Source organism: Varroa destructor, unplaced genomic scaffold (assembly GCF_002443255.2).
Source record: "Varroa destructor unplaced genomic scaffold, Vdes_3.0 BEIS01000002.1, whole genome shotgun sequence".
Lineage (NCBI taxonomy): Eukaryota > Metazoa > Arthropoda > Arachnida > Mesostigmata > Varroidae > Varroa > Varroa destructor.
The window spans coordinates 34454009-34467299 of NW_019211455.1; the positions used below are offsets into that span (position 1 = coordinate 34454009).

Here is a 13291-nt window from a genome sequence, read left to right on the forward strand (position 1 = left end):
TTAAAGCGGAATTTAATCATAGACAAAAATAAGACGTGAACTAATGTTTTCAGTTATTTGGTCCAGGGCTTAGCAAGCACAATCCTGCGAGAAACTGAAAATGTGTAGAAAGTCTAAGCAAAATAAGAACGTACGGTTTTCCTTTCCCTAACATTTTTACATTTTCGCATCTTTTCCTTTTTTGGCGTTAGGCATCTACCTCAGTCCCGGGCAGATCATCGCGGTGTCCTTGACGGCAACGGCAGCATCAATCGGTGCTGCCTCAGTTCCATCAGCCGGCCTTGTAACGATGCTCCTTGTTCTAACTTCTGTAGGACTGCCCACCGAAGATATTTCGATGATAGTCGCCGTCGACTGGATGCTGTAAGTATTACTACGCAAAATTTGGATTCCTAAAAATTATCATATATTTGTTTCTTAGAACCTTACTTTGTAACACAGGGCAAACCTACATCTTTGTTCTTTACTTGTTAATTCTATTATGTGTATATATTTTTTTACATAACTCTGCTTATTAATGTCCACATTTTTACAAACTATAAAAAATGACGTATGTCGTTATTTGACCATCACATCATTATAAAAATGTCGCTACGTTCTGACAACTTTTGTATATTTTCAAACTTTTTTACCATAAACAGCTGACGGTTTTGAGATAAAATATGTCAATGACATCTGTCTTGACCGACATATTTATTAAGAATCACTTAATGGCATAATTAGTTTCATAGAAATAACGTCATAGAAATCCGCGGCTTTATAATTTACTTTGTTACTATTATACTGTTTTTTTTTGTAATCAACCGGCTTGGTGGGTATTAGATAAAAAAAGAATAGTTGCTCCCACCATCCTCACGATCCAAACGGTGATTTTAACGCGATAACATGTTGCTTAAGGTGATTCTTATTATGTAATTTTTTTTATGACGTTTAGCAATAAGATGGTGATTCAGCTGCTAAGGGTCCCATTTCTATTTGACCAAGTTTTATGCCAATGTTCTCCATTATCACCAGGCTTGAAACAGCCTGCATGTATTCCATTTTCTGCATTTTCCACCAATCAAAAACGTCTTAATTGGTTGACTAAATTTTGAAGCTTGACCTTATGAATAAATCGCAATGGTATTTGATAAAACACGTAAAGTAAGTAAACATTCGTCTTACATGAGACATACGTTTCTTCTACCTAACTCTGTTATCCTGTATTAGCTCTGAAACACACACATGTGCATTTATGTATATATAGTAAATGCTTAAATCGCGGAGTCGTGGCACTCGAAATCAGTGTGGCGTGGCTTTGCATTTGATTGAATTAAAAGTAATTAAGTACACAATACATTTAGTGACTATTTTTGTATTTATTAAAAGAAACTCTCATAGGATATCCATACGAATTATACAAATGTATTGATTCGTTAGATGCCGAGTGGCTGGAAAACTTGCAGTAAATCAAACTTCTACGCCTTTAGTGTCAACTTTGTAATTGATCAGTGATTTGCTTTCACAGAGATCGTATTCGAACATCAATAAATGTCTTGGGAGACGCATTCGGTGCGGGCATCGTGGACCATCTCACCAAAGATGAGCTGGCTGAAATGGACGCTAAGAAACACCTGGATAAAACAAGGAATTCGCATCCGAACGAAGGCGAAACGGCAATCTAAGTGAGCTATTAAGACTATGATTTCAAGTACTGCTTGATCTATTCTGTAACTCGTTCAAAATAAGGAACGCTCTTAATAAATGCAACTCGAAACACTGAGAAACATTGAGCAGCACGTTGATATTGCAAAATTTTTTCTAACTAAGGGCTGTAAGTTCAGTTATCTGGAAGTCAACGATGGCTCTCTGAACTTATAATGGCGATAAAAAGACGTGTTGTTAATGTTTTTCGATGTACAAACATGCGTTTAGCATTCACAAAACACGTACGTACTCCCAACGCAGTTATGTGGCAAATACAGGACAAAAATCCAGGGATGTACAGATAGCACACGAGGGTGTATCTACCTCATCAAGCAAGCAATCAATCAGCCGCGCTAACTGCTACGATTATGCATTCAACACCTAATCAAAGAAACGACAGTTATGGTAGCAACAGCGGAAATGGCAGTGATTAACAAATTACGAACAGAAGGTGCACAGAAGGAACAGGTAAAGAAAAAAGGAGACATTGCGACACTTAATCACACAGACAAATAGTTACCTACTTTGATCTATCTCTATAACCTAAAATACCTCAGCAATGTGATTAACAAAAAAATGTTCTATGAAAATGTACGCCAAGCTGTCAAAGTGAAGAAACGTTACTGCGTAAAGCATACTATCTAAAACACGGAAAGCAGGGTCGTGTTGTAACTTTGTATTCGTTGTAGTGATTCAGGAACTCTATGTGAAATTGCTAATAACTGAATCCTCATTGATGAAAAAAAGCGTAGCACATATCATTGCCTTAGCTATAGGGTTATTACGTCATTCGTGTCTATCTAAGCATATCTTATAGGAAATATACAGTAAAGCGTATTGTTTTTCTTAGATAGCCGCATATGCACAAAAGTACGTATGCAGTCTTAAGTATGGCATAGTATTCATTTCAAATAGCAAAGATCAAGAGCAGAGTTGCATAAATAAGACTGCATTTCGTTTCTCAAATTCTGACGGTCATTAATACCTCAACAGTGGATGGAAATAAAGTGTTAGGAACAGCTACATAGTTACCAAGCGAAAATGGAAAGTACGCATCATCAACGCAGCAACAACGTATCATTAGAACTATATTTCTTCACAACTATCCTTAACGAGCGAGCTCGTCCGAGCATATCAAAATGACATTTATTTATTTATTGATCGATAACGACGAAAGCGAATGGTTTAACTCATAGCTCCGCGTGCAGCCACAAACATCTTTAGAATATATCGCAGGTTTTGCAACCCATTCAAAAAATTTTTCACCCTTCTTTTCCGATAAATACTCTACCAGCGACACCGCCAGCAAATCATATTAGAGAGGGAGAATGATGAGTCAGGAAAGCAGTTTAATGGTGGAGCTAGCTATCACCAGTCGCCGCCGCCGCCGCAGCAAGCAACAACTAGTGATTATCCCAGCTAATGAATGACGTCATAATGCATGATTGTGTTGTTGATGATGATCAAATACATCTACGAGCCATATTTTGGAGACAGAGGAGTACCCGCAGACAATGAGATCTATGTCTTTCACTTCGTGCCCTTTAAAACAAAAAAAAAAAACAGGCTGATCACGATATTAACATGGCCGACTAAAATCATTATTAATGTCGATAATAAATAAGAATTGTGGTCGTCGTCACTAGTACAATCGTCATCTTCATCGTGATACTCACAACAACAATATTTATATGAATTTTAACGCACTGGCAGGCAAACGTCCTCCACGACATTTATTTTAGAAGGCGGCGGTGAAGTAAATCTACGGAGCACAAAAACAGCTGTGTACAGAAGCAGAGCTGCAAAGGCCTGTTTTGCTAACTCTAACAAAGCGTAACGCAATATACAAAGAATCATCTGAAGTACCAATGGTGCCATAAGTTTATAAAGTTACAATCGCACACAAGAATTCTCCCAGAATCAAGGAGAATCATGACAGTTATAGAGTTAGGCCCAACGGAATCGACAAAAACAAGCATGAGCCTGAGACCTTCTCTCGTTGAGCAAGAGTAATGGCGAGAGAGTAAGAGATGTTGCAATAGTACATACACTTGCTATCATAAAATGAATCAACAACCAAAGTTATATAAACAGTTGTTGTTGAATCTTAGGCATGGTACGCATGCCATTGGAAAACGATGTCAGTGATTATGCCGATAATGCAATAATATTATGAGAAACTCGGTTTAAAAGGCAAAATGTAGATAGAAACAAAATTTAGATGGACCTAAAAGGAACCTACCGTAGATGATTTAGGGAAATTTAACATAAACAGGTTCCCCTGAGTTCAATGATAGCGAAGGTGAGATCGAGAGAATGCAGCATGGTACTCCGGCAAATGTTGTTTTTACGGGACAGTTCCTGCTTTCAGGTATCGCGCGTGCAAATCTTAAGAATAGTATAGCTGGTTAAGACACAGAAAAAAAAAACTCACCGACCGCGGAACAATGAGCAGCAGTTACCAAACAGCTTTCAAAACCACAGCAACCAGTCAGCCATTTTAAATAGGTGTTTGCTCCCATTATATATTATATACCCATTTTATATATATATATACATATATATATATATATATATATATATTGTTGTTACTATCTCAATTATTGCTGTCATTATTTAAAAACCAAAAAATAAGGTCAATATAAAAACATAAACAGACATTACCTACGATAACGAGAATGGTTCCATATAACAGGAGTTGCCTAAATAGTGCTATATATATATATATATATATATATATATATATATATATATATATATTGGAGCTGAAGACAAACCACGAACGGCTATTCAGCATTAACAGCTATTTAATTTGTGGTAAGTACACGATCAAAAGAAATCCGTATCAAAGAATGCATCACGATATTGGAAATATATATATATAATGGACCAGGAAAGAAGAATGAAAATTCTCGATGTTCCGCTTTCGCAAGGTGATTTATCTGGAGATTGTATCCTCGTGCAATATATCTACATATACATTCACATATACATGTGTGTTCATCTAATGCTGCTCTTAGCCTATGACCTGACCTGGCTACCATGTCAGTCGAGAAGTGCTGCAACACAAGCTACAGAACTATATACATATATAAATTCGGCGGTTTTTCATAAGCCGCCGTCAAGAATTTATCTGAAGCGTATTACGCCGCTGTGATTGAATAAACTTGAGAGTGAATGAAATACTGAAACGAGAAAGAATGTTAAGCTAAAAGTGCCTGATGGATTCGCCAACATTTTGACAAAAACCAAGAATTTTGGCGAGCTCTGGACAGGACACTCGATGCTTCACAACGTGTAATGAACATTCAAATAAGGTGAACAATACGAAGTGTTATTTACGGGATCGTGCGTGAATCTGAATTGTCATTCAATTAAAACCATAATATAATTATAATCATTAGACATGTATTGAAAGAGGGAAGCAGTTTTATCCTAAAACACTAACGTAGAATATGTGAGTGAAACAAAAGTCCGGAAAACAGGTTCCTTCATCACACTCCTTTGTTCTCATTAGCAAGTCGCTGTCTTTCGTGACACCGCCTTTAACTTGGGTTAACAAACGCATACAGTATCAGTTCATCGAGACAAAATATTTTCACTAATTTGACTTTTAAAATGACTGAATCCTAGTAACAGATTTATAAGTAGTAAAATGTAGTCATTTTTACACCCTCTCAAGGCAGTTTGTTAGGTCGTTCGCTGATGATGTCACATCAATCCTATAAATTAAAACACCCTGGAACAAACGAATATCAAGCAGGTAGATGAGGAGAAGCGAAAAATTATTCAAAATAGAAAAAAACACAAATAATATTAAATATAAAAAGTAAAATATGGGGTATATTCTTTATTCATTTGTCAGAACTGAAGGTTTGGACATTATCTGCGGAAAACGACTTTTATAATAAAAGCTATATCAGGCATACGTCACGATCCGTAGTTATTGAAATCATCTACTAATGACCTTATATCTCGAAAAAAGGTCAAGTATTTCATCGTTAAGATATCAACGTTAACGAAAAATACGCTTAAAAAGCTAATGACAGTAGTTGGATCAAGTGCAATGACTCACAGCAAATAGTGTATATGTATGTGTATATATATATATACATACAATCAAGCATGGCCTATTACGTGACTACCGAAGTCTTTCGCACGTAAGAACAAACGGGTTCACTCACCACTTCTTGTGGTAACTTCTATGTTCGTGAATTCAGTAAACTGTTCGAACATAAATGTATTGGTGGTGACCTTGGATGTGTCGTAGAAGAAAGAAAAATCATATGCTAGATATAGAAATATATGATGCGAACGGAAGAAAGTAACGAATGAGAGAGCATGCAAGACTATCAATAAAAAAGACAACAGCAACAATGTGTAACAGCAAGAAAAACGCGTTTGGTGCCGCCATCACCCTGAGCGACGGCTGCAATTTGACTGCCGTATACTGAGAACACTGAATTGGATAAACATTGAAACAACTTAATCTACTTGTAGACTGTGGATATGAAGCTGATAACCGTGACGATATTATAATAGTAATAAATAATTGTATGCCGACGTCTTTCACCTTCCCTACATCATCGACCAAAGTGAAAGTAAAATATGACGAAATGCTTATGACAAATATTATGGAATAAAATACAAAAAGTAAAACTCAACATGGAAGAAGACTTTCCAATCTTTGAATTAATTACATTTTTGCTAAGTACACTTCAGGTTATAAATTCGAAATTATTTTCATAGCGCCTAAAGCAATAAGTATTTATCAGGAGGTGTTGGTGCCTAAAGGTTCCAATAATATGTAAGAATTGTCAAATAAGGTATAAATTTCATTTATAAGTCAAAAACTATGATTGCCTGAAGTTGTTTCTAAAATTGCAAAAGCTCGGGGAATACGGCAGCAATTAAGTCTGCTTTCATCAGACCTGGACTTTTTAGAAAACGTCTCTAAAGGAAATTTAGTTGATACATTTAGAACACGCTACATACTGATCAAAATCTGTAATGTCATACATATTACATGGCGATATTATTCAAAAAACAATACAGCTTTGGAGAGATAATATAGTACTATATCATCAAGCTGTACTTGATCATACTATAATCAAGTACTGTATCAAGTCGCAGCTAAGACGAATAAGCCAGAGGACTGAATAGACTACGGCTTTACAAATTTCTAACGGAGATCATTCTCATCTACTAGTAGGCGATAAAGGCCCATAGTAATAAACAACAGCACGTACTGCTTATTTTTAGTATGTGAAGTGATCAAACCTCTTACTTTATTTTCATTTGTTTATATTATCGTCGCGTAAAGGTCTAGTTAGAAATTGTTCAACGATAGTAAACGAATAAATATTCAAGAGTAATTTTGCCTTAACAAAATGCCGTTTAAAAGGTTTTCGAGTTAACTGTTTACTATATTCCCTCTACAATAGGCCTCGACAAAGCTGTGTGACTTCAGTTCGAAAGTTGATATGAACAGAGACGTAACATATTTATTGGTTCGACCAAGAAAAAGTAGAAATTATTATATTTATATTGTTGCTCTTTGAACCCAGACCAATTTACAGCTTAGCCAGGACCATCGAAGTTCTTGATAAAGTTTGGTCAACATATTAGTTATAGCGTAGTCTTTTAATCATTTTACATTCACATACAAGTCGTATATGGTAAATTAAATATTTTTTCCTTTTCTTAACAAGTGGAACTTTTCATTTTCTTAATAACTGGAACGACCTGTGCCATAAAACTCATGTAATATTTTTGAAGTTCTATCAAATAGTGTAAAGTATTTTAAAGTTAATAGTAACTGAGTTAAGATTTATCATTTATAAAATACACACGTTAGTTTGACAGAATTAATAGGTCTGACGGAGATTTTTACCGTCTTGAGAACTTCATCATTACAAAATTGACGGCCTGTGATATATGGAACAAGACAAAGCTTTTTTACATTTTAATTAAACTATATTCTATTTCACCGCGTCCAAATCACAATAGAAGAACAAAAAGCCTGTACCGTGAATGTTTGCCTAAGGAGTTCAAAAATATTTGTTAAATACATTCTAACTCTTGTGGCATCTGTTTGCAATTAATTTGCAATAATAATAATGCAAATATAATTAAAAACGAATTCGAGTTGTTTTTTAATTTCTGAATTGTCAGATGCGTTTCAAGTACCTTCTACGATTGAAGTTAAATTCTCCGAATCTACTGATGAACAAATGAAATGCGTTTTTACTTCATTTTTAATAGCCCTGGAAAGTTATTTGAAATATCTTATTGTACAAATATGCACAGTCTATGCAAGGTCAAGGCAGATCCTAATAAGAAATGGGTAGCCCTAGGTTGAAAGCATATTATTGTTTTACATTTTAAGGTTATAATTGTTGCCCCCTTTCAGCGGAAGCCAAAATATTCTACCATTACAAACATCATTAGCGCCCATGCTCTTCAAATTTTTTGAAGCTACTTAAGCTAGTACAAGGGAAGTGGACTCTAAATTCCATAATCCTTACTGTAAGCATTTACCTTAGAAGATCTTATAAAAAATAAGTCTCAGGATTCTATTGCTTAGCTTGAGTGCTTCGGTTATTGAAATGTTATATTTAACACTATTTGCGATATTTCTTAAGACTTCTTTCAACCTTTCATAAGAGTCAGCTCTAATTCTGTTATTAGCTCTACGTTGCTCTAGAGTACTTATTCCTTTACGCGTTAAGTACAGACCTCTCTTTAAGCCACGAAACATCACAACCATACTGAACTATTAACAGTACTAACACATCGTACAAGAGTAATGCTGTACTATAGTCAAATAAACATTTTCAAATTCAGCTCCACGTCCAGAAAATGCATTTCCGACATTTAAGATACAATTTCAATGTCTGCAGGAGCTCTATAAACTTCTCTATTCGATGATTTTGTCTTCCTGTGGTTTGTAGAAAGAAAATTAACGACTTGCAGATCCTAAGCCGTAATATGTTCCACATTTTATTGTGCATCATAGGCGTATATTTAACCGGAATCTTTAATTTAGATCGTACGTTTTTAGTTTCAAGAAATTAAAAAGCCTACGTGTAATGGTGGCTGACCTTGTGGTGGTATGAATGACAAGATTTGAACCTTTTCAGAAATCAACCCATTAGTGCCTATCGTAGTATATCTACTACAAAACTGCTACATAGTAAGCCTTTAATCTTCTCCGACTAAGTCGTACACTCATTGGAGACTAACCAGTGCTTATCCCTTGTTCGAAAAACTAAATCGAGTGTGTTATAATACTATTCTACGCCCTGAAATCGTATGCGTCCTATACTTCAACATTTAAGTAGTTAAGCATTTTTCAACGATTCTCTTTTGTGCAGGTAATAGTGAGGCCGGTACAAAAAAAATAATAAATAGGACTGTAGTATTTCTGGAATGACATGTTCATGTACATTCATGAGCCCAATACTGAATTGAAGCTCTATTGCCGTTACAACACTACTGTTTGCAAATATGGTTTAGCGGATTTCAAAATAATAAACAAACCAAACTGTGGCCCATTGTCTGACTTCACACTTATTACAATCTACAACAATTAAAAACTCGGTACCCTGTATAACTAAGAGGTCGATACGTGCAGTGTGCTTTAACGGTGTTGGCATTTTACTCGCCGAATTTCTGGTCATTCTTCGTGGCATGGAATCCATCGTTGCAAATATTCATCAATGTCATTAGTTATCTCTGTCAATATCGTTCTCGTCGTGCGCGTATTTTTGCTTCCGTCGCCCCTGTGTAACTGTCGTAGAACTTTCAGACACTCCAACAAAGATTTTTCGCAGCTTAGGGTACGTCGATGTTCATTGAGTAATATCCTTCATCGATCGCTTTACTTGAATGTGTATGATTTCTATTTTTTTTTTACTGTCTCCGTCTGCACTATATTGAAATCAACTCGGGTGGCTCGCTTATAACCGTAATAATGCCTTTGTATTGAATTTGCTCGTTTATCACATGCCACTGCTATTAATTAGTGATTGCTAAACATGGGGAGGTGGCTGGATTATAATTCCAACATACATACAGGTCTTTTGAGAGTACGGTTGCTTTTGAGAACTATCAGATGCATTTGCTTTACAGCGGTTGTAGCGAATGCTGTTTCTATTTCAATGCTTGGTTTACTCGCTTCATCAGTCCTAAGGTTTGCGATGTCCTCATACAGAGTGGATGTTACCCAAAACACTTCGCGAGTATTTAACTGGAGTCAGTCCTGTTTCGTTTTGCGTTCTGTGTTTCTTCTTCTCGGCTTATTGTCCATATTTATTGTCATTGGCTAAGCGGCGGTTTCTTCTTGTCTATCTACTGTGGTCTCAACCCTTTCGACTTTTAGCATACTTTGGCCGATCAGTAGTTTGAGCACAAAATGTATGTGATCGCTACAGCCGACAAATTGCTAATCCATCGTTGGATATTTTCTGGAACTGTTGTTATGAACCAGTTGTTTTGTTGCCGTTAAAATATCGTGTTGGTGATTTACATGGCTATTAGAACACATACAAAATGGCTAAAAGTCTTAACATAATTTAACAAAAGCGCTTTGAGAATTCGAATCTTGATCTCACATTTGTAATAGTAGTAAGAGATACGCAGATTATTGTAATAGGAACACCCAGTACTATTGCTAAGTATTATACAGGGTCTTTTCATCTTAGTCAATGAAGTCATTTGAATGATTACAATAGTCATTGCTGTATATAGCACGTCAAAAGTTAGTATTCTATTTTAATGTCCCCAGAATGGAAACCAAAAATGGCCTTCTACGTGTATTTGTTCCCTCCATAACCCTACCCAAAAAATTTTATCCGCAGTACTTATACAGATTAGTGTAAACCAAGTGTTCCTTCAAAAATTACTTCCATAACTTAATTCGTTCCGCGCAATTTCGGATCACGGCGCTGCATAATCTACCATAAATGTTACCAGTCACGTCATGAATGCAGTCTTCCAGGCCGTGGATTCTTTGTGGTGCTGTCTAATACACATTGTCTGTCACATAGCTCTACGATTTCAAAATGCATTGCAGGTGCTCTTCAATGAACTAAGTTGTTGGGCACAACGTAGAATTGAAATGATTATATTAGTGCTGTGGCCTGGTTTGTAGTCTACCTAGTTTCACTTTATCTGCGAGAGAACCTTTATTGATCAACCGCCTAGGTGTTACCTTAATCAACAGGAAGTATCGTTCGTAGTTTGTTTCATATTTGCAGAGTTTCAAATTTCAGTAGTAAATTTCTCAAAAAACAAACACTATTCGAAATTGCAGCCTCCTGCTGTCGCACACCGTGAACGCTTCTGTGTTTAGCGCGCGATAACCGGCTAGCTTTTGCTTATTTGTAAACAAAAGAGGATAGCCGCAAAATGCAATACAGACATCTGGCACACTGTGGCTATTGCAGATTAGACATATTAACGCTGGGTTGTAACGTAGTATTAGTATTGGAATGTTCCTGCTACAAATGTGTTGCACAGTCAAATCCGTCATTTATTGCAATAATTTGTGTATTTCTTACTACGTTAACAGATATAAAACAAAAACTACTCAAGTATCTGAAATTTTTTTTACGGAACTGGTACGAAACTTTTGGCCCACCTTGAAAAACGCATTAATTGTGCTGCAGTCCTTTACGCTCGATCACGAGGTTATTGTTTAAACTAATCACTGTTGTTTGAATAACCGTAGCCTTAATTGTGCCAGCTTCGAACGACTAGCACTCCTAATATACCTTTCGTGCAATTTGCTATTTCCTTATTTTCTTAAGATTGTTATTTTTTTTATTCTTATCTGGGTGCCGAAGGATAGTTACTGGGAGTTTTGAAAGTTGACTTAATGATTTTTGCTAGAATTGAATTATCTTATTTCTTTTTTTTCTATATATTCTTGAATCATCTAATTAAATCTAATTTCGAGCCATTCTTGGACTCGCGATTACAACACATTTAGCAATGCAACCTTGTGAACGTTTTCGTCTTGAGTGTTGAGCATGGTCAGCCCCTTCTAGGTTTCTTAGTTAAACCTCCGCCCTTCTGGTGGATTTACTGCGTCAGTTCAGCGCGCTCCTAATTGCCCCTGTGGGCTACGCCGCTGCTTTTGTCAAATTTTGCCAACAGAGATTTTAATGAAACTTTAGTTCTCCACGGCAAAACGGACAAGTTTCGAACCACTTTTTTGACACAATATAGTAACTTTTCAGTACAACGCATCTAAATGAGAAATTTTAGAAATAATGCTCACCAGGGTTAAAGAGAAACATAAATGCCTTATATAGCTTATAGCGCAGACCATAATTATAATATTACTAGTTAACATTTGCATCTGCCTGTGCCATTATTTTTGTTGATTGGTTGGATTGTAATTAAATAAACTTATGAAGGTTAGAAATATGTTTTCATTTTCGTATAATTAACCGTTCCACTTCTGACGCCCAAGGCCTGAAGGCTCAAGGTTTGAATCAATGCTCACTGAAACATAAAAATGGTTTGAAAAACATGAGATGCTCTAGAATATGGTCAGTGGCCTGTCCCCAGGACTATGCCGGAAAACACGCCAACAGAAAAGACATACCTTTCAATCTGCTCCTTCGAAGATACAGCCGACTGAAATATACTATGTACGTCACATACACTAAGGTATCTGGTCTACCTAAGGTGGTTGATAAAGGTCAATAGTTTAATAGGTCCATCAGAGATTCTTGATTTTTATAAGGTTTGTAATGTTTTCACATTATATCATTGCTACCTCCTATACCTGATGAATTATCTCTTAAATTTGTGCCTACTATTCCTAAAATAGATAGCGTCGATCCGAATTAACATTCTTCTTTCGGCGTTAGATAATACAGAAGCTGCTCTAATGAGTATGTTTTTTGTGGCAATGTGTATCTGCCTAGGACATGCACACTTACTAAGTTGGACAATAATATACAACAGTGCAAAGAAATTGTGCAGAAAGTGCCTACAGGCAAATCATTGGGCTAGTTGGTTTGCGCAACATGTTGTGTATGAGAATTCTTTTGGTGCTCATTATGAAATTGTATGCGCTAAAACTAGTAATACCATGGTAGCGGTAGTTGGTGCCAGCAGCAAGAATTTTTGCTTATGTAACATGAAGGCATATATAATTATGAAGAATGTAAGGGTTCTTTTTGATTAGCGACTCGTAAAAGACCTATTTTTTAAATTAAGTTGTTAATGAACATTTGCCAATACGTCCCCTGTGATCACTCGAGTAGGCCAGTTACGACATATTGCCTATAAGAACTCGGCTGGACCAATAGATCATTGCTGAGGGTGTTCCATAGGAGCGAACCCTATTGACAGCAGTTGTAAAAACGTTGGATTTCATGTATTTGTTTAATCATGAAACGCTAGATGTAAGGCCCAAGAGGTTGAAACAAATGGTGACTTCCTCAGTGGTTGTGGTTAGGTTCAAATCCGGTATTAAGTGGTTGCTCGGCGGACAATACCAAGTAAGAATGAACGTAAAGCCAAACATTAAATAGTTAAATGCCATTACAGCAATAATGAAAAAGAGCTCGACGAATTTAACGCATGA

At 36.2% G+C, this 13291-nt stretch overlaps 1 protein-coding gene and 1 long non-coding RNA gene across 11 annotated transcripts in view; one reads left to right on the forward strand and one right to left on the reverse strand.

Annotated features, from left to right (window-relative positions):
- The window catches only part of LOC111243817 (excitatory amino acid transporter 2-like), a 125510-nt gene extending 119160 nt beyond the window's left edge, over window positions 1-6350 (forward strand). For 9 of the 10 annotated variants that reach the window (XM_086979861.1, XM_086979862.1, XM_022789969.2 and 6 more), the window contains 2 exons: window positions 192-363; window positions 1508-6350. In XM_086979861.1, coding sequence (XP_086835987.1) covers window positions 192-363; window positions 1508-1664 — 329 coding nt within the window. In that variant the 3' untranslated portion in view covers window positions 1665-6350. The remainder of the gene's footprint in view (window positions 1-191; window positions 364-1507) is intronic. The other variant, XM_086979864.1, reaches the window with a different exon arrangement.
- LOC147757715 (uncharacterized) lies at window positions 1339-11111 on the reverse strand. Its single transcript, XR_015320850.1, has 2 exons — window positions 10901-11111; window positions 1339-10160 (listed from the first exon to the last, which is right to left on the reverse strand). It is a non-coding gene; the product is annotated as an uncharacterized LOC147757715 (long non-coding RNA).
- Between the last annotated feature and the right edge of the window lie 2180 nt (window positions 11112-13291).